This window comes from Rhea pennata, chromosome 15 (assembly GCF_028389875.1).
Source record: "Rhea pennata isolate bPtePen1 chromosome 15, bPtePen1.pri, whole genome shotgun sequence".
In the NCBI taxonomy this organism is placed as follows: Eukaryota; Metazoa; Chordata; class Aves; order Rheiformes; family Rheidae; genus Rhea; species Rhea pennata.
Genome location: NC_084677.1, coordinates 3,039,124 through 3,060,547, shown reverse-complemented (window position 1 = coordinate 3,060,547; position 21,424 = coordinate 3,039,124). Strand labels below are relative to the sequence as shown.

General features: G+C 39.7%; 1 protein-coding gene across 2 annotated transcripts in view; it reads left to right on the top strand.

Moving 5' to 3' along the window:
- Positions 1-21,424, top strand: part of ADCY9 (adenylate cyclase 9) — a 96,394-nt gene that overhangs the window by 31,978 nt on the left and 42,992 nt on the right. For both annotated transcript variants that reach the window (XM_062588360.1, XM_062588361.1), the window contains 2 exons: positions 14,512-14,684; positions 20,085-20,189. In XM_062588360.1, the coding sequence (XP_062444344.1) occupies positions 14,512-14,684; positions 20,085-20,189 (278 nt within the window). The remainder of the gene's footprint in view (positions 1-14,511; positions 14,685-20,084; positions 20,190-21,424) is intronic.

Genomic DNA, 21,424 nt, shown 5'->3' with positions numbered 1-21,424 from the left:
AATAAACCTGTTGCGCAGTAGTGTTCAACCATCAAGAAAGCTTCTCAAGAGTTATTCCGCATGAGCACTTTCCTGTTTAAAGACTGGTTTTTGTTGAACCAATTTTTTAAATCAAGACTTACTTGTGTGGAACACTTGTCTCTTACAAAATCATATCAAAACTTTTAAATACAGTAAAAAGCAATCATTTAAATCTTGAAACTAGCTGACCTTGCAAAATGACAACATGTTTAAATGTTAGGAGTGCAGGTTAAGATTAAAGAATATACTGCTGAGTTTTTTGTGTATTTATTGAAAGTACCCAGCTTTACAGATAAAAGGTTCCTAGATTTGAGTATGGTGAAGAAAGTCAGGTTAAGTTTGCTTTAACTATAATGAATCACTCTGAATAAGTGTATGTCTTTCCAAAATACAAAGTATTCAGTGTGTCCTGATGCTTCCATCTCTTGCATCAATTTATCAACAGTTACTCAGGGTAGTTGGCTATCTAGCATGTTAGTATAGTATAAACATTGTTTAGGATATGTTTTTGTAGAATAGAGAAGCTTCTTCTAAAGAGTTGATCAGGACTAGATTGGTTCACCAGTGTGTTAAATAGGGGAGGTAGTGGGCAACTTCTTTGTGGTTTTGAGAGGAGATGAGCTTCAGTAGTCCACTATCTTTCTTACGCCAGCTCGGAGCCCACGGATTTTCGCTCAAGTTGTTTTTGCTTTCCAGACACATTCCTGTACTCTCCAATAATAACTTTTAGCCCAGGGGAAGTTTGAAGTGTAATCATCTGGTTATTAGCACAAACTCTGAATGTTTTTTCAAAAGATGAAGAAATCCAATATGAGACGTGAGCTGTCTGAGGAGCTGGTCGTTGGGGGCTTGACTCGGTACGCAGCAGGCTGACAGCCAGGCTTGGCTGGTTTGTGAAACCCTCAAGCCTTGGCCCAGCAGAAGAGCTTATTTCACCCAAGTCCATTTTATGCCCCTCGAAGTTTTCTGTTTGCTTGGCTGAGCAGTGGTGGTATCTCCTTCAGTCTAAAGACTGGGTTTGAGTATCGGCACCGGGCAAAGGCTTGTAGCTCTTAGTATGAGGATGAACTCATTTCAAACACAGTAACAAGCCAAAGTAACTTGTCAACAAACTTATATTTGGGGAATGCTTACTTAACTGTATTTTATGTAACCGCTCGCCCTAGGTGGATTTAGCGACTTACGTAATGTTAGAGAATTCATTTGAGCAACGAGTGACAAGTCTTGAATGAGATCGGTTTTATCAGGCAGTTTGCTATTTGGATACATGAATGAATTTATTATGTATGTACTATTATTTTATGGGCATGTTTAGCCTAAATAATAATCATGAGTAATCTAGCATGCGTATCGTTCGGTGTAGTATAGGTTACTAAACAGAGTAGCAATAAAACATTTGAAATGAATGTGCCAGACCAGGTTTAACAGACTTTTAAATCTTTGTGCAAGGTGCCTGTATTTGCTCTGATCTCCCCTGACTCAGCTATTTGGCTCTTGTGCATTTGAAGCTTTCGCTAAGGGGCTTAAAACCCTCGACGGCCACACGTGTGACAGTAAGTTCGTTCTCTGCCCCCAGAGCTGGGGGGAGTGCGAGGTATCGTCGTCCCTCTTGCCTGTGGTGTCGTCTTCTAGGAATAAGAAATGTAGTTGATGCCACAGGACACTGGTGTAGCTGGAGAGGGTGGTAGAAAATGTCCTAGATTTTTTTTTTTTTTTTTTTTTTTTTTTTTTTTTTTGTGCGTGTGTGTTACATTGCCAGGTGGTTTTCAACCTCTTCTGGCTTGCAGACTCCTGTCAGTGTAGGTGTTTTGCCGTGCTTGAGGAATAGAAGTCTGTTCTCGCAGGCTTGTTTTTCTTAGTTACCTTGCATACATCCTAACAAATCCTTTGCCAGTTCCTTGAGTCTGAGGATCACAGGCTGAAAACATCTGGTCTATAGAAGTCAAATCAGGAGCTGGATGAGACTCTAGTTCTGTGTTCTAATTGCTGCTGCTATTATTTCTGCACTCGTGATAGTCTTTATTTTAGAGGAGGTAACGAATACCTTCATATAATATTGGGACAGGGAAGAACAAACAACTGATGTTTACACATTTTATAGAGAAGATGATTGAGGAGCTGCAGTTTAGGGAGAATAAGGAATAGATCTGAGGCTGCGGGTAGTGTGAAGTTATTTCTTTTCCGGTGTCGCCAGTTATGGTCTCCCAAGCAGATGCGTATCCAGTGATCGCAGAATCAGTTGCATCCTTGAGGGTCTGTCCGATGTGTAGCAGAAGCATGTCTTCGCTCTTGGTTTAGCTGTGCAAGAGGAGGGGATCTGCGCTGTGGATCGGACATGAAATTGTAGATAGTGCAAAGAGCTGGGGAGACTCTGAACGTGCGGTGGTACGATTAGAGAATGCCTAAACCTGCAAGCGCCAGGGAAATGGGAGGGATTTTGGAAAGGCTTTGACTGTGCAAATAAACATAATTCTGGAAATTTTTCTTTTTAGCTCTGTTTTGCAACTTTTGAATTCTTTTATTTTGGGAGGGGTTGCTTAGTTATATGTTTTTATTAAGGAGATGAAACACACAGGCTGAAAAGGTAGAGGGGTAATTAATACTTTTTAATTAAAGATACAACTGTATAGTAATGCGTACTCACATGCTGGATGCATTCAGGGATTTGCTCCTTACCATCTCACCAGCGTTTGTGCTACTACCATATAATGTTATTCTGAAGTGCCACTTGCAGCAGTTTTATTTTCATTAGTTTTATTTTTTCAGTACTGAATTAGTAACCATTTAAAACTGTCAACTATGTGTAAACAAGCATTACATACGTTATTAATAACTTAACAACTTACCTTGAATTACAAATATCTGTTTGTATTTCACAATACACAAGGCATAACATTGGGGGAGTTGTGAAACTACTGAAATTCGGTAGTGCAACATCATTTCTATTTGTCTAGTCCCTTGTAGCCCTTTTGAATAAATATGTTGATGCTAGCAGAATTTCCACAGCAGGCAATATTGATAGTTATATTGCTGTATTGTTGTTTTGTCGAAATACGCTGGCTCTTCTCCAATCCATCTGTCACGTGGTAGAGCAACCTCTTTACAGTCTTGCTAGAAACTCACTCACTTGCTAAGTAGCTTTTGAGTTTGGACTGGAGAGCAGCAGAGTTTGATTTTTTTTTTCCTTTGGGGGGAGAAAAATAATAAATAATCCTTATTAACCAGTTTCATGAGACGCACTCAAACGTATTTAACAAACGCTTGATCCGAATATTAATTCTTCAGATGGTAAACTATGATGACAGGTGAGAAAGTGATGATCTTTTTCTTTGCTTTGAAAACTGTGCAGAGATGTAGTTCAAAAACATTTGGTAGCCTCTTGTTTTTAATGTGGGAATTATCTGTAATATACACTTTTATTTATTCTGATTTGATTCTTTAAGAATAAAACTTTTTTTTGAGTTGTGATTTTTTTTTTCAGGCTAATCAAGTTAATGAAGTTTTGCATGAGCGAACTTGAATGAATACACTTCAGTAAAATCTCACAAAGATTCTCTTTTTCTGGAGAGTATTTTTGTCTTTACCCTTTTTGAATCAACTTTTTTAAAAGTTACTTGCGGAGTGCAGGTCTCATCTTTCCATAGATACCCCAGTGCCAATAAACAAGCATGGAGAAAAGCTGGTAGGTTTGTAACAGACTTTAAGTAACTAGCAGAATCAATAGCGTACATTTCTTAAAACACTACTTTATCTTCTCAAATAATTAGTTTATATTTTGTTATTGTTTTCTGTAATATGAAGACGTGACAGATTATACAAGTAGATACCCAATACTGAGGAAAGTTAAATGAGAAAGGTTGTTCTTACCAGTATGTGATTGATGTTTAGAAATTCGTGAGTTAGAGATCTCTTATATGTTGTCACAAAGATGCCTGGGATATTCCCATTCTGACCTAGGTGAAAATGTTGATGTTTGCTGGGTGTTTTCAATATTACTTTATCCATTATTTTTAAAAAAAAATGTATTCAAAAATGATGATGACAGAATGGCATCTTTTTACTTGAACTTTGGAAAGTCAAATTGCAAATTTTTAACAATTAGCAACCAAAAAAAGTTACACATGCAGAGCCAACCATCTCTCCCAGTATGTTTGCACCCACTTCTTATGATTTAGGTTTAATTCTCTACAAGTCCATAGAGAGCAATGAAGTTACAAGGCTTTTAGAGAGGGCACAGTTAGCCTGTAGGATTGCCTTGGTTTAAATAAAACGCTGATTTAGCATGTAGGATCCTGACTACCTGCATTATGCAAGAGGGAAAGAATTTGCCCAATTGTAGTTCTGTCAACACAAGGAGATTGCACCAGTAGAGCAACACAGACTTCTAAAATCTTGTTTAAATTGGTGCGTGCTCTTGTCTGGATTCCATTAAAAAAATATTAGTACCAAGAGCCACAATAGCTCACTTTGTTACCAGATGCCTAAGTAGGCTCAAGTTGCAGCAGACTATTGTTTTTTATTGGAATCCTTTCATGCATCGTGCATGCTTGCTATTTGTCATTTCTAAAATACCAGTCCGAAAGATAGGTGAAATCTCCCAGTGCCATGTGAAATACTGCAGGTTGGAATTTCTAGTGCACTTCTAATTGCATTCGGTCTGGCCCTGTCTTTTTAGTTTAAGATAAAAAGTTCCCATCCCTGACAGCCTTGAGCTGACCAAACTTGCACGTGGAGTCTATCTCCGTTCCCCATATTAAATTGCATCTGTGTTTTGCGGCGGCTGGTACTGGTCCTCTGCAGTTCCTAGGGCATGACATCCGTTAGGTGGGCAGGAGAAAATTTAATACCTAAGCTCTAGCTGTTTCTGGAGTGTTTGTGGCTTTATGTAATTGTCCCATCTAGAAGGGTGAAATTTTCTTGAAAAATCCTTGTCTGTTGGTACAGCTTTGGTTTATAAAACAGATTGTTTGAAGTCCTTGCCTTAGATATATCCTCTATATAATTTTCTGATTGCTTACTTCTCTCCCAGAATAAAATACAGTTCTAAGTTAGAAGCAACTTTTTGTGTGATCATACCCAAAGGAAGGTTTGGAAGTATACACAATTTACACCACCACCCCCCCCAGCAACTCCTACGCTCTTAGAGCAATCTGGAAAGTCAGAAGTTTCTGTGTGTGCAATGATTTTGGCATGGAAATATTTGTGTCCCAGAGGCCAAACTGAACTGTCCAAAAGCCTCTAAGGGAACCTGCCCCCGGTGACTTCCTCCATCATCTTTAATAGTTAATCCTGGATAACCTTGGACTGGATTTAAGCCCTCTTCGTGCCTTAAATACTGGAGCATCATGCTCCAGTTTTGTGAGGAGTCCTTAGAAGAGAGATGACTTTTTCCATGGCAAGACTGAGAAATCATGGGGATCATCTCACTCAGCTTCGGATTTTTCTTTTTGCTTAAATATATATACACATACCTACAGACATTCCTGAGCCAGCAGTAGCTGCGCAAACACAGTCTTCCAGCTACATCTCCCTCGTGGGTTCCTCTAGGCCTTTTTCTTTTCTCTGCTTTTTTTCTCCTCCCTCCCCTCCCAGGTGAAGAAGGTAAAAGCAATTGAAGGAGGAATAGGACACCAGGCTACAACTTTGTGCGGGCAGTTTAACTACAAATGTATATTGTAGGTTTGGATACAGGGTTCCCCCCTTATAACTGGCAGATGTTGAACACCAAAATTAGGCATATGTTGTTGATCAGCGTTTTCCAAGCCTGCTGTTGTCTGCTAGCTGATTAAAAGTAGGCCTTTTGCTAAACAAAGGAGACATAAGAAAAACAGCGGTTTTCTGTGGGACAGAAGATGTCTCCGGTTTCTCTGGCTCCTTGCAATCCTTCTTTTGAGATTATGAAGATAGGTTTGGGGTTTGGGCTTTTTTGGAGTTTCTTTTGGCTTTCCAGTCTATAAAATTCTGTTTCTTATTATCGTTTCTGCTTCCAGAGACCTAAGATAACAACTTGGCTCATAAATTACCCGTTCTAATTTTAGTCACAGGAAATACGGTCTATACATTCAAAGTGCTTTTCCAGGTAGGGTTGTTTATTACAATCCAGGCATTTTGTAATCACACGCTTTTGTTTACCCTGAGCTGAAAACGGTTTCTATCATTTCAATGGTAGGTCTTTTTCTTTTTTCTTTTTTTTTTTGTCTGAAATGCAACTTCTCAGGTTGCAGAAAATTACTTTTATTTTCTATAAAATCATCAAATGTTTTCTTGCATGATCCTGCAGTGTGCATGAGGGAAAAATGTTGATAAAAGTTGTGTGCATTTGATTCAGCTGTATTGATGAAATATCTGAACATAAGAAGCTGAAATTCAGTACTAGAGCAGGACATATCTGAAGAATATTTTTAGGGCTTAAAAACTGAAATTTTTAAATGTCATTTTATTTGTAGACATGGTAGCTGCTTATGTGAATTGAGATATGCAATAAAATTGAGTGGCTTTTCTGTCACTCGGCCATCGTTTCTCGAGAGGTGTGGATCTCAAGGTGGAGATCCTTTGGTTTCTACTTAGTAATATTGAAGTGCTCAGTAACTGCTCTTGCATGTAAAGTTGCTCACGAAACATACAGAAGTAGTAGAAACGTGTTAGCGTTTTGTATATAGGTTATTTGAATAAAATAAGTGTCTTTCTTAGTTGCACGGGAAGAAGCCCACTGTTTGGGGCTCTGCAAGGAGCACGCGGATGTGAAGCGGCCAGGCGAAGGGACGGGGTAATGTGCGGAGACTTCGTGAGTGAGTCTGTGACCTTCAGGCCTGACAGCATTAACCTCTCCGGTTTAATTTGAGAGACCAGGTCCATGTGCTAAGGGGGAGATTCAGCCTTTCAAGCCTGTCCTTGTAGTAAGAGGAAGGATAGCAAGAGCGCACTGGTCCTGCACCCTAAAGAAGTGCAATACACAGCAGTCCTGCAGAAGTTGTCCCACAGCATAAAGAAAATGATACTGTTCATTTGCGGTGTGTTTATGGAAACAGATGTTTTGCTCCCCCCAAAAATTTCTGTCTAGTTTATCGCTGCAGGCAGTGAAAAAGATCTAAAAAAAAAAAAAAAAAAAAAGTGAGTTTGTAGTCAGTACCAAGCAGACATGCCCATAGGTATGTGTGGAGTGAGAGTTATTGCAGCCTCAGAGCTGGAGTAGAGGTTCACTAGAAAGACAAAATACCCAGTTAAACACTCCTAGCTTTCCTTCTGCTGTTTCCCAAAGAGTGGGAGAGGACAGCACTTTGTTAGATGCTCTATCTGCTATCGTGCAAACGTGACTACCGGTGGTTCCTTCAGGAAAGCAGATAAACCCTGTTTGGCATGGCTCGGGGCCGGCTGGCGCGCCGCTTGGGTAAGCGTTTCCACTGTTCGAGCGCCTGGTAAACTCGCTGGAAAAGCCGCTCCGCTTGCAGTTAAAGATCAGCCCAGTAACTCCGCGTCCTGGGCTTCGCCGTTCGCCAGCAGCTGCAGGAGCATCCGCCTGTGCCTCTTTGGGGAGGGAGGTCTCGGGTTCGGAGGCGGTGATGTCAGTGAGTTGTGATGTAGAATTATTACTTGCATGTAGCATTTCAACTTTCACAGCTGTGAGAATTCAGTTAACTGAAAGGTGTTTTGCAGGTTTGTCAGAACCTGTTTGATCATCTGGTTTGTATTTACCAGATGCTGGTACCCGAGTGAGGGTGTTTATCTTCTTCTACTTCGCCTCCTCTTTGCTCATTTCAGCAGAGATGAATATTTTAATCATGAAATTATTAGAATCTTCAAGGAGGAATAAAAAGCTCTCTGAAGTTAGTTTTTAATTTAATAATTTGTTAGCAAGTTAAGATTGCAAAATAGGAAAAGCAACTATTATTATTTCAGTAACAATCCTCATTTTTATTTGAAGTTGCACACATTTTGGCACTACATTCAGCCTGGTTACTGGGTACCTCTTTAAAGGTGCCTCAGTTAGTTTGTATTATGTTAGCTACATAGCCAGGTTTTGTCTAGGAAAAGGATTTTAAATTTCATTCATATTTGTCTATTTTCAGATTTGCTCTCTAATAATTCCTAATGTTTATGGGTTTTGACCAGGATCTCGTGTTGTGGTTGTATATAGCTGCCGTTGATGCGTTAAGTAGCCCTGTGTATTATCTGTAACTGTCAACATTCCGGTATAGTAACGTCTGATTATTTCAGTGGAGCATCATTTTTGCAACCCAGTTATGCTATTTGCACTTAGGGTAGTCACTGTGTGCTCAACTTTTGCTAGTTTTTAAGTTGCTCTTTGCGATTTAAACTACCTGTTGTCCAGTTCACTCGATCTGAATATTTTGCTATGGGGAAAGAAGAGGCCTGCAGTGCGATACTGGCTATAATAAAATGATAATGTGAGAAAACATTCCCCATAAATACAAACAGATAAGGCAATGGTGGTGTTTTAAGGATGAGATGAAGTATTTACTATTGAAAATCATCTTGGGCTCAGCTATGTGTTCTAAGGTAGATCTGTGGATGAGGACCTAAAGAATACTAAAGCTCATGGACTGATGGCAGGCACTGTATTACTTTTTGCATAAACATTAAATTAGATTAGTACTAGAAAATTATTTCAAATTTTAAAGGGAGAACAAAAAACTGGAAAAGTTAGGAGAGAAGTACCCAAAAATACACTTTAGTTAGTAACAATAAATATATTTCTGGTCTTTTTTTATTTTTTTATTTTTTACCATTATTTGCCTGTTATATTATATTCTAGAAATTGCAGTTAATATTTTATTTTACAGAGCAAGTCAGAGTCTGGTGAAGTTGTATGGCCTCATGTTTTATTATATGAGGAAACCTAAATGTAGGTCTCAGTTTCCTTTCCAATGAATGGCAGTAGCTGAATACCAGTTTCTTTGCTCTCAGATCTTTGGCAAAGTAACAAGTTAATATGTCTTTAAAGGAAATGGAGAAAATTTTGTTTTATAAGAAAAAGAGAAGAGAAAGAAAGAGATGATTATGGAGAAGCATTAACCCAAAAGTAATTTACCACCAATCAGTTTAAGTAAAAAAAGGAACCAACGCCAAGCCTGAACTGCAAAGCTTTTTTTATGAGCTTGCTATACTGCTAGTAGATACTTGCGTGAGTCTATAAATTTTTTTTCTCGTTTTACAAGCACTATTTTCTTAATATTGGAACTCTTTAAAAGGTATCAGAGGTTTATAAAATGAGATAGTAAATTACTGAGAAAGAATAGCTAACGCTGGGTTCATCGTGACAGACAGGGAAAGGATATGAGTTAGCTTTGCTTTCTAGCTGAAGAAGTGCGGCCGTATATTCTTGTCCTCGTGTACAGGTGACGGTCGCTTTTGCACTCGCACACAATGCAAATGGATTTCATACAAGCTCTTATTTGGGGATGTAAGGTATAGAAAAGGTTTGGAGTTGAAAAATAGGGCTCAATGATTTTTCTGACTTCTTACCTATTTACTAATTATTTGGGAAGAGGTAAGCTATTAAAATAAGTAGACATTAGCAGAAGTGATGGAAAGATAAATAAGGAGAATGATTAATATAAAGCTATTTGGTAAATGAGAGCAAATTAATACAATTTAGATTTTAATACATCACTATAAGGCATGCCACTAATCTTACAGAAGAGAGAGCTGTATACTGAGACGCAGTTATCCTTAAAAGGAAGGTAACGTGTTAATCTGTTAAATGCCGTTTCCTGGTACTGCAGCTAAAAAGATGAAGCAATTCATGGAGGTAGGAACAGGAATACATAGCAAGTGTGGGATTATGTTTTCATTAAATGAATCACAGAGACCATGACTGAAATAGTCATCGGTTTTTGGTGTCTATTCCTTAGAATCAGTACTGAGAAGGGTTTCAAAAGCGTTTGAAGTTCATCAGATGATACACGTGAGCATTTGGTTTGCCAGAGAGAAGGTAATTTCCATTTTTGCTTTTAACAGAGGGCTAAAAAGTTTCCGCTGCGTACAGTCAAAGCATCAAAATGTGACTCTTATTTTAACAAGGAATTGCTTAGCAACACTTCTATTAATTCCCCGTCTCTCGAGGGCCAGCTGTAGACCTCCAGGCTCTGACAGATGCACTGACTGATGCCCCGTGCAAACGGGCAGACGAGATCGGCACGGCGGCGTCTTGCGTCCTGAAGCCGTAAAAGTGCAAATACACCGATGGCTTAATGAAAGACCCGAAGGACCAGAGCTTCTCTCCCTTTCCCGGTTCCTCCCGGCAGTTACCTGGGAGGCTTTGTCTCTGGAGCCGCCACTGCAGACCGGGATGGCAGAAACCCTCTGGTCTGGAGCGTTTTGGCTTAAGCAGGCGGCTGGCGGGGAGCTCCTGGGAGCCGTGCTTGGCTTCGGAGCCCGCTCCCTGCCCCTGCCAGAGCCTCCATTAGTTAACTTTCCACTCGCTCTGCAAAGATCATTTTTTCTCACGCTACTGCAACCAGGTTGAGGATTGGGATGTTTATACACAACATTATTTATAATTATGTTTGTTTATGTGCATGCAGAAAACTGTGTGTGTATGAGTGCATGCGTGCATGTGATTTTTGTTAGGAGGAGGATTTTTTTATAATTTTTTTTTAGTATTTGGGATGGATTTCTGTCTTTAGAAAAAGTTTAGAAAAACGCCACTGTAAGAAGAAAAGCTAACTGAAGAAGAGGACAAAGTACAGGAATTTCGTAGCACTTCTACAATTCAGTGTTCAGTGGGACAGATAGAAACCAACAGAGTAAAACGAAGACCTTACCCGTTAACCATTTTGTCAAAAATGCACTTTGCAAACACTGCCATGTCAGTATGCAAAATGGTTGAAGTCGAGAAATAAATCTGTTGCATCTGGAGGCAGGCGCTGTTGCTCTTTGTTACCCTTTCAGATTTTCAGAACCTAAAGGCAAGCGAAGGAAGCAGCTGGGCTTTTGCGAAGATAAATATGTAACTTGTTTTTCCAAGGGGAGAAAATAACATGTAAATTAGATTAGTATGTTGAAGCAGGGTGGTGTTGGGGGGGTTGTTGAAGTTCCCTCCCGCCCCAATCCAGTACAATATTTCTTCTTGAAGGAATTTACCAGCTTCCCGATACTGGTTGCTGGAAGGCATCTTTGGAAAAAGCAAAAATGGGCTGTTGGGTAAAGCCTGACAGAGTACATATTTGCTATCAGACCGTTTATTTTTAAGTATTGACTTTGAATAAATTTGGAGGAGGGGAAATAAACGATATAAAACTGAGAGTGGCAGGAGGGGAAGAAAGGCAGAGCTTTACCTTTAAAAATGACAGTATTAGCTTTTCATATGACTTTATTGTACTGTCTTGAGTCAAACTGTTGGGCAGCCAAAAGTTGCGGTTTGTTGTGTTTCCCATAAAATAGCATCTCCTCCATTGTTAGCATATTAGCTGAATATTTTTGTATTACCTGATTTAAACCTGCTGTGTGGTGATGTGAATGTTTTTTCTTCCATGCGCTTTTTTTTTTCTTCTTCTTCTTCTTTTTTTTTTTTTTTATGGAACATGACAAAGTGTTGCTTGTAGTAACTCGCTGGATATTTAAGAGAAGGAAAAATACTACTCATGTATAATACATTTAGTTAAATCAATACCGTTCTACTGGATTAATGATGCATTTTCTAAACCAAAATATTTCAGACTGAACATAGGGGTTGCTTTGTGAATTGTCACAGAATTACAAGGAATGCTAAAGCAAATACAATTTTCCTATCATAAGAAAAGTTCAATAACAGACAAAGTATTAGACAGGCAATACTAGCAAAACTAGTCAGTTCTGTAGTGATTAAAGATTTTTAAACTGTCTAATTTTCAAAGACTTTTTTAAAATAACCTTTTTTCCTAATGGACTTTCCTGAGCCCTTCATCTTGCAAACGTTTAGCGTTCGTAGGCCCTTCGCGGTAGGGATGGCCCTGCCGACCTCTTATTAAATGTCTGCTGTGATTCTGCAGCATGTTGGCTTGTGTTTGCCCGCTTTCAGATGAAACATTCGGAGCTGTGCCGCTCCTTTAGCCTGCGTGGTAGGGCTTGGGAGCACGAGGAGGTAATAAAGACAGGGTTTTTTATGGCGAAACATTCTCAGTGCCAACAATCAGCCATTTTAGCCGACTTTAAACCCTGCAACTAAAACATGTGGGACAAAGCTACGTGTGTGAGAATAGTTCTTAATGCAAAATGTTGCAATAACTGCTTTTGGTTAGCCGGGTTGGCCACACATAGGAAGTATGAAGGGTGGAGTGGGGTAGAGGAGCCACAACCCACTGTGGTTTAAGGTTGGGGAGAGTGTGGATATTGCTTTTCCAAACAAGTTTTCAATTACTGTCGTGCCGTAGCCTTTTCACTTTTCCTCAGCGCGGAGCTCAAACTGGAGATAATTTTGCTTTATGTAACACAGCTACAGAATAATTACGCTGCACAACGTGGTAAGAGGGTAAGAGCATTTAAAGAATGCCTCCTTAAAAATGCAGAAAGCAAACAAAAATATTTCCCCTTAAAAAAAAAATGTAGTAGCAGCAGTGGGGAAAATAATCCAGTTGCTTTAAGGTAACTTTTAAAAATAGGGAGTGTAGTAAGCTCAGTGCTCTAGATCTCACCAGAGCAGACATATAATTGTAAGCTGATTGCGGTGAATTCCTTAAATTACAGCCCCCATGAATATAAGCTTTAAAGAGACAGTCCTGCATCTGGAAGCCAACGGCAGCTCAGGATTTTATGAAACAGCAGTGCCAGAGTAAAGTCCAAGTGCTACTACAACTGGTATAAAAATGAAGATTGGCTATGGTGTAACATCTCAGATCGGTGAGCTCATGCCCCAGAACTGGAACAAGCTGAAGAGCGCAGCAGCTTTCCCAGCAGCTGGTGAGCCTGAAGTCATATGGATGAACCTCTCTGTACGGGCTGCAGGAGAGCGAAGGAATCTGAATTACTAGTGGAACAGAGAAACTGAAAAAACATTTGCTATTACTAGATCTATTATTTCTATTGGAAGGGTGACAGACAAAGCGTTGTCTGTGTTACGTGTTACAGAGCGGAAGGGTTTATAGAATATTATTTTTTATCTCTGAGGAAAGTTATAAGGGAATGACCTTATCGTAGTGACAGCTGTTGCTGGAACAGAAGACCACTGTCTCCTGCGGACTGGAGCGGAGCAGGCCTTGGCAGATTTAATTCCACCCTACGGTGGAGCTAAAGGAGGCAAGTGAGCGCAGTTGATCATCATGATAGTCATGTGTCTGAATACAACGGGGTGACAAATATCTTGACAAAAAAAAAAAAAAAACAGCCGCGATGGTTTGCCAACCCAAGTACAAAGTCAGCAAGAGATCACATGGGATTCGGTCGTTCAAAACCAGGTCAGGAGAATTCGGTTCCAGAATCACATGGGGCGACAATCTCCAATACTGCAAAATCACAAGCAGAGTCCACATCTAAGAGGTGATGCCCTCCAGGCTTTTAGGGGCAGGATTAGTGCCCTTCGCTGCTGGGTGAGAGGTTTCTCATTTAATGGCAATAAAATTAACTCATTTAAGTTCAGGAGTAGGTGGGATAAGTAGCTCCTTCTTAGTCTTTGTGCCTAGACCATGACCCCGAATATCATAACACACATCTATGAAAGGAAAGCAATGCTCAAAACAGAATTCAGAGCCTTATTTTTTTTTTTTTTTTTTTTGAACAGGTTTTTCATACTGGAGGGTTTGATACAATATTCACCAGCTTGGCCTTTAATATTGGATCTGGTTTGCAATTATGCTTCAATTCATACAACAGTTGCAGAGAGCGCGTGTGGGTGTATGTGTGAGAGAGAGATTGATTTCGTTCTTTAAAAATGTGAAGTCTCCTCTAACGATGAAAACCCGTCAGAATTTCAAGAACTTATACTCCATTTCCTGCTCCAATGTGCTACCAGCGTTAATCAGTCTTCACCATATCTCCATGAGAAGTGGAGGTTATAACTGAAGGAATATATGCAGATTTTCAGAACTGGAGCATCAATACAGAGATCGCTGAAAAACAGGCTGTGAAAAACAGGCTGTAAATACTTTGCCAAAAGTAAAGAGTTAATGTCAGAGCTCAGACTACAGCTTTGAAGTGAATATGTTAGGTCCTGGCTTCTTCTTCTTTTTTTTTTTTTTTTCAAAAGTATATGAATAAAAATGGAATAAAGAAAGTACATGCCAATCATGGCTGATGCTATATGCTAGAAACGTCTCTTGTATCTGGGGCAACACATGTTGGGCAATTCTGATTCCCACCACTTTATGCACGATATCTTTATATTCCTGATGGTTGTTCCCAACTAGCATCAGGGATTTTTGTGCAGTATTCCTGAGCCATAATAGTAAAATAATATGAAATTATGCATTCTTTGATAGAATATTTCATAACTGAGAAGTCAGAAGAATTGTTATTTTTATCATTCTGCCATTCTGACTGTTCTTTTCTTTTCTGTAGGTTTAAAGACTTACCTGATATCTGGTCAGAAAGTGAAGGACTCTCACTGCAGCTGCTCACAAGCATTGCTGCCTGGCTTGGAGTCAGGAGATGCAACTAAGATCCAGGGAACGTCGTCAGCTGAGAACACTGGTGACTTGACAAAGACTCTCAAACATGCAGAAAAACCTAAGGTTAGTTCTTGTTTCAAAGTTGAGCAGTGTGAATCTAAAACTGTACCAATAAATGAGATGTGTGTGGATGGGAGAACCTTATGGTTTACTTATTCATTGCTTTTTTTTAATTTTTTTTTTTTTTTGACAAAAACTAGTTTAGAGAGGAAAAGAATTGCAAAGCAAAATGTTTGACAAGGAATCTGAAGTAAGATCAGCACTTTTAAAAAGTGATTTTAGATAAAGAATTTTCTTAATATTTCTATTTCATGACTGAGAGGTCCAACCTTATTTATTAATTGTCTCAATTTTACGAGGTGTGGGGAAAAAATAGTTAGTGCCTTATGCTGCCGTAACTTCTGTGATTTTCTGCGTTTGCTGAATTCTGCTTCTGCTTTTCCCTATCATGCATGTCATAGACATATGAACCTTCTTATATGAAAATGTAGCAGACATCAGCCCTACCCCCTGCCAATAAAAAATAACAGAATTGTTTGTGTGGTAGGAAAAAATGCTCTGGTAGGCTATGAGATTGTGTTTTATCTGCTTGCTCTAGAAATGTATGTCTAGACCTGAGCACAGTGATTTGTATGGGTTCAGCTTAGAGAAGCGCTGACATTTTGTTATGTTCACACCTCTCACAAGAACTCTTGACAAGTAAATCTGTGAAACAATGTGTATTGCTTTGCTGTTACTCTCAATCTTCCAGGTCAGAATAGATTTCCTGAACAACGGACGATTACTCTCTTTTCTTTTGGGAAAAGAGTTCCTCTCACTGGGTTGGCTGAGCTGGGCGCTAATGGTCAGAACCGTGGAGGTGAAATGGCCATCTGAACCCCACCGTCATTAGACCACAGTGGTACGAAGCCCAGTGTATTTAGTCATGAGAGGATCTCTTCAACACAGATTTGGTATTTAGCGGACAGAGTTGATGCGTGGATGTCTCTGCTGCTTGTATGTGTGTTGTCTGGATTAGGAGAGGTGGCTGAGGCACCTCTAGCCTGTGTCTGTTCTTGGTTTTAGTTTTGGACTGAAAACGCTTGATCACTAGTGAGGTCAGCGAAAAGGCTGATCCGGAGTTAGGGCCAAGACTACGTAACTGCAGAAGGAAGCTTTAGCTGTTTGCTCCTTCCCCTAAATATGCACTACGTACAGTCTGACTGGTTCCAGGTTGTTGCTGGTACTTATCTATTCCTATTCTTTTCCCACACATAAAGAGAGTGTGTTTGGCATCCCTGACGTGTCAGCTCTCCAGCTCTTGCTTGTCTTTCAGTGAAGGTGATAGGAAAATCTGTGGCAGAGCAGTGAATGGATCTCTGTACCACCGAGTCAGTCTGTGCTGCTCACTGCGTAGCCAAGGAGATGTGCTGAAGCTGACTTTGAGCAAGCAGCTGAGAAGCATGTCGTACTCACACAGGCGTCTTGCTCTGCTTGTGGCTCGTTCAGCGTGACCGTAGGTATCCTTGGTGGCACTGCTCTGAGTGGCGCAAACGTACCGTTAGCGTAGCGTAATCCCTGTGTCACGTAAGGAAAACAGGGGAGCCTGAGTACCACTGAGCTCCACAGCCTTGTGCTGTTGCTTTCAAGTGATGCTGTGACAGCAGTGAGTAATGAACCCATCTGCTTCGCGTAGTGAAGGAAGAAGAAAGCACCAAGCGGAGCAGTGTTGCTGAGCTGCCAGCGTGTGAAGGAGAGGGCAAAGAGGAGGGATTAAACAAAGCAGTGAAACTCAAGTTGCTGCGGTGAGAGGAAGTAAGTGTGCCCTGTTAATGCCAGACAGCAAAGCGAAGCTTTGACTGGAGGGGCAGTGAAACCACAGTGAAGTACGGTACTGACCTGGCTGCTCTTAACGTTTGTTAAAATTTATTGTGTATTAACTTGGGGTGCTCATTGTTAAAATAACCTGAGTCTAAAATATAATCTGCTGTTGCAAATCATCTGGCCCCTCAGTATGTGTTTTTTTAAAACACAAGGTGACTTGCTCAAGAAAGGTGACACAGTTGTGTCACTACTCCAAAACAAATAGCATGCAACTTTGAGACACACTGCTGGCCCACACTGTTTTTGTGGACTGCCTGGCCCCTTCCTATGTTTTTTTGCTCTGGAACTATCCTGACATCTTGATTACTCTTTTAAACACTGAACACTGACCTGCACAGTGCAAATGTGCAAACATGGCTATCCAGATCAATGAAGGAGAAGCTAAAATTGGCACTTCAAGAAGGAAGCTTCTTCAGAAAAAAACATGTAGGACAAGTGCCTGCTCAGTTTCAGCCTTCTTGGATACCCTTTCTAGCTTTGTCCAGAATTTATGCGTATAGGTAGCTGTTTTTATTCATCACCGTGTACACTGCAGGTCTTGGCAGTGATTTTCCAAGCAGTCTGGTAACACTTTGCAGATAGTGCTGCCTGACTTGGCCAAAATATCTGAATGCTGAAGTGAATCTTGAATGACTCCCAAACTTAGCTTTCCATACTGTCTGATAAGCATCCATACAATGCATGACCAAAATGTGTCAGAATGGGTATAGCATAATGCTGATGCAATTCGTGTAAGCGCTGAGCACGTATTTAGAAACACGTTCTCTGACTGCAGTTGGAGCATGTTTGCAATTGCAGGCGGTACTTGCTTCTCAAAGCATTGCTGGTTGCAGATACTGCAAACTCCACAGCAGTTTTTTGAGTATAGATTCGCACCAGCCTTCTCTCTGCCTGGGTAGTCTGTCACTGAAGAAACTGTAGACCAAGAAGGCTGGGTCAGACTTTCAAGGATTGTTTAATTTGCCAGCCATGCTACAGTAGGTCTTACAGCATTAAAAAAAAATGGGAACTTTAATTAAATTTAATTGCAGTTTGCGGTGCTCAATTTGATATGATTTTTTTTAAAGGAGTGGGCTTCCTTTTTACTTTTTTTTTTTAAGCCTTCAGTTTGCTGGTAGGGTCTGGAGATAAAATTTGCAAAAGAATCATAACTTACATGCCAACTCTTTTAAATACAAAGCTGTAAACAGTATCAGTGTGGGAGGAGATGACTACAGCTCTGCAAAGAAGACTAGAAAACTAGGAGGTGCAAAACTGTAGGCAAGTTGAAATATCCTTCTTTTAAAGGGAATAAGTGACCATATTGGGGGAAAAACATTACTTTAGCATTTTGATCTTGAACGGATGTTTAGGAAGGTCAGGAAGGAGAATGCGACAGTAATTGATCCATGAAAAACGTTACATCTCATCCTCTCCTCGATGATATCAGTAGTTAATGGCAAAATATCACTGAAGTATGAATATCAGTCAAATGCCTGTTTCAAGTCATAAAGTTTGTACGTAATAAAATGGCAAAGAAAGTTGCTAAAAATAGAAGTAAACCTATAGTAGTAGCTGATTATTGAATGAAAGCACTGTAACCTACTTACCTGGTTTTGGTATCCATTTACTTTGCCTATCATATTTTATAAAATCCCTTACTTGACTTGAAATCATAAGCTGTTGTAAAACTGTTCTAATCGTGTGTTAGAATGAAAACAGAAAGTAGTTTTGCTTGACTTGGTGTTTGCTGAAAGTGCATTAATGTATTATTCATTGTGACTTGGCCACTACGCACTGGGCTTATGTAAGTGTCTACAGTAAAGAATGAAGTTAATGATGTTGACTTGCACACACAGGAATAAGTCAGATAAACTCCTGTCTCTTTTGAAAAGGTCAAGCTTCTTTTCTGAGATTTTTGTCAATTGATTTAACCCCAGGAGCTAAGTATTTGAGGTGGTCTTGCTGATTTATTAGCAAGATCAAACAGGGAGTACTGGTTTTATTTTTGATAATGGGGGGGGGGGTTATTATCAGCATTAACTGACTTCTGCCATAATTAGAGCTACTTACAAGTGCTCTAGGAACATAGAAGGCTTGTTAGTCCATTGTCAGGCTCATTTTAAAAAGCCATTTAATCCTGCCTTATATTAAGTGATCAAGGCGTTCATGATATTTAGACCTAGACATTTTTTTTTAATAAAATCTTTTAAGAAGCAATCACATGCTTTCTTCATATGTGCTCTTCGTGTATTTCCACATTAGGAAACTCATAGATAATTTCAGTACCCCTAACCAAGACTGTGTCCCTGAGGAGCATTCTGCATGATGGTCTGCTGGCTAAGAAGGTCCAGAATCTTCGCGAAAGAGTTTTAGGGACGTTATTGCATGATTACTTGGATCAACAGTCATTAGGAGAGTGGGCCATAAGAAATGCCATACCATATTGACCTTAAAATTTAAGATGCTACATTTTTGAATTTCAGATATGACACCAGTGAAGGGAGGATGCTTTGGATGAAAAGTCAGTCCTCAAAAAGAGTTATACACTGGTCTTTGAAATGGGGAGTGGATCTGAAGGGAGAAATTGCCATGTTTTGGGACTAGAAGAGGGACACGAGGTGTTGGGCTTGGGACAAAAAGTGCATGCAAGACTTGAGTTGCTTGTTGAAAACTTTATGAAACCATTTAGTGAGATAACTAAACCATCATTTAGTCTGATGTGCCCAATTTAGCATGCTGTTCCTGGTGACTGGTGTGTCTGTACCCATTAATAATCTTTTGACAAGCCTGGTAACAGTAAACCATCTTATAAGCATAGGAATTGCCAATAGGGATCAGATATAGGACCCATTTAATGCAGTATCCAGTCTCTAAACAACCAATGCTAGAGAAAAGTGTGAAGAACTTTGCAAGATACAGATTCAGAATTAATTTCCCTTAAAAAGATTGCATTTTAACTCAGAGGGATTAAGTTGTTTTAAAAAAATGAAGCATGACGTTTGAGATAGCTTCCAAAATGTGCTATCTGCAACTATTACAACTCCTGATGTTTTTGTTCCTATGTTTTCTATGACATTTGTTCAGTGTTTGGCCTCAAGAACATTCTGTAGCTTGAGGACTGCTCCACTGTCTTACAAAGCGGCATGAAAAAAATATTTGCCTTTATTAGTTTGGGAATTGTTGCTTTCTGTTTCTCTATGCCATTAACAGCGCATTATGGTGTCTTGTGTTTTTTTGAATTTTGCTGTATTTTGTACTAAGTTTTCGTGCCGCTGATCATAATGTCATTGAGATCCTTTTGCAGAAAATTGCACTTCTCTCACTAAAGCTTATTTTATTCTTCTTTAGGTGCCAGAATGTAGTGATTATGGTATATCTGTGATCTTATACTTGTAAAGATTTCCTGGGTTAGATTTAGCCTTAGGAATCAGAAAACCTGTGATTTGTTTCTGAAGTGGCAGATTTTGTTCCTTTCAACTTTGGTCCATGTTTCCCATGCTGTAGCCTTGTTTCTGGTTTAACCATGCAGAAAGTATACCAGTGAACCGAATTATGAGTTGTGTAATATTAAGATGACATCAGAATGTTCTTGGCTAAATGTTTTCTGTCTCATTGCAGCCTTGTCCTTCTTGTAGTACCACCCTTGCTCCCCACTGCGATATCAGCATAGAAGAAGGAGCTATCCAAAATGGTTGTCAGGATGAGCATAAAAACATTACTAAGGTAATTTAGAATTCACTACTTTCCTATTTTTCCCTCATTCCTTTACTTCAGTTAGCTTTGTCGTTTTTGCACTGCATTGTTATTCCTTTATTTAACCTCTTAAGCAGCAGAGCCAATTCAGATTTGAATTTTTCTGTTCTCAACTTTAATTGAGGCAACCCCTATTTTCAAAATGACTAGTAATTTGGTCAACAGAGTTTGAAGTCAAGAGGGACCTAAATTTTGGATTCTTTAAATTAGGCTGAGGCTACCCAAAGAAAGAGGCAGAAACAGCACTAGCCTTCTCTCCATGACTTACACCAGTAGATTGTGTGTCACCTTGCCACAAGTTATGCCTGTCTTGCCAGTGTCTTCTGTACAGTAGCTCTAAAACACAACCATTCCTGTTCATCCATGTGACTGAAATTCTCGGCATCTACGTTTTTTCACATCCTTTTCTCTCTGACAAATGCAGTCTTACATGTTCAGCATGCTGCTGCAAAGATTGTTTTCCTTGCCAGTTGCTTAGATATTTTTAGGGAAGCCACCTACTTCCCCTGCAGTACCAGACATTACCTATTTGTCATCTTGTTCATGGCCCTTCATAGCCTCTCTGCTCTGCCTTTTATCTCTTGCTCTTTCCTGAAAATTAGGCTCACACCAAAATGTAGACTGGATGCCAGTTTTCAGCACCTAATTGCTGTATTTTTAAATAAATTTAATGCCTTCCCTCATCAGGGAGGACTGCTTTATAAACATGCTCAGAGCTAGCCATCTCATTCCTTCAGATCTGTCTTTAAAACTCTCCTTGCATGTGGTGCTGTCCAGACACTTGCCCGATGAATGGTTTCATTAATCTGTGTTTGTCTCTCTGCATCCTGCCTGTATCTGACCTGCCATCTCTTATGCTCAAGTTGTAAACTCAGAGGTAGAGGCAGCCTTATGGTACTGTATTAAAATGGTATGTGATACAGTAGGCTGTATTTCCTTCTTCTGCAGCTGTATCGACTTCATGTGTTTTAATCATCAAGACATTTAATCTTGCCGAGAAGGGGTCTGTACAGTGCTGAATAAAACATCAGTAATTTCACTGGAAGAAACATGCTACTGAAGATCAAGTCAGATATCCCTCATTTATTCTGTTTATTTGTAACTGGTCAAAAATTGGACCAGTTATGTGCCTCTCCAGTAAATCCGAAATGCCTGTTTAAATGCCAGCTTAAATGAGACCCACATGCACAGAATCTGCTGTGCCA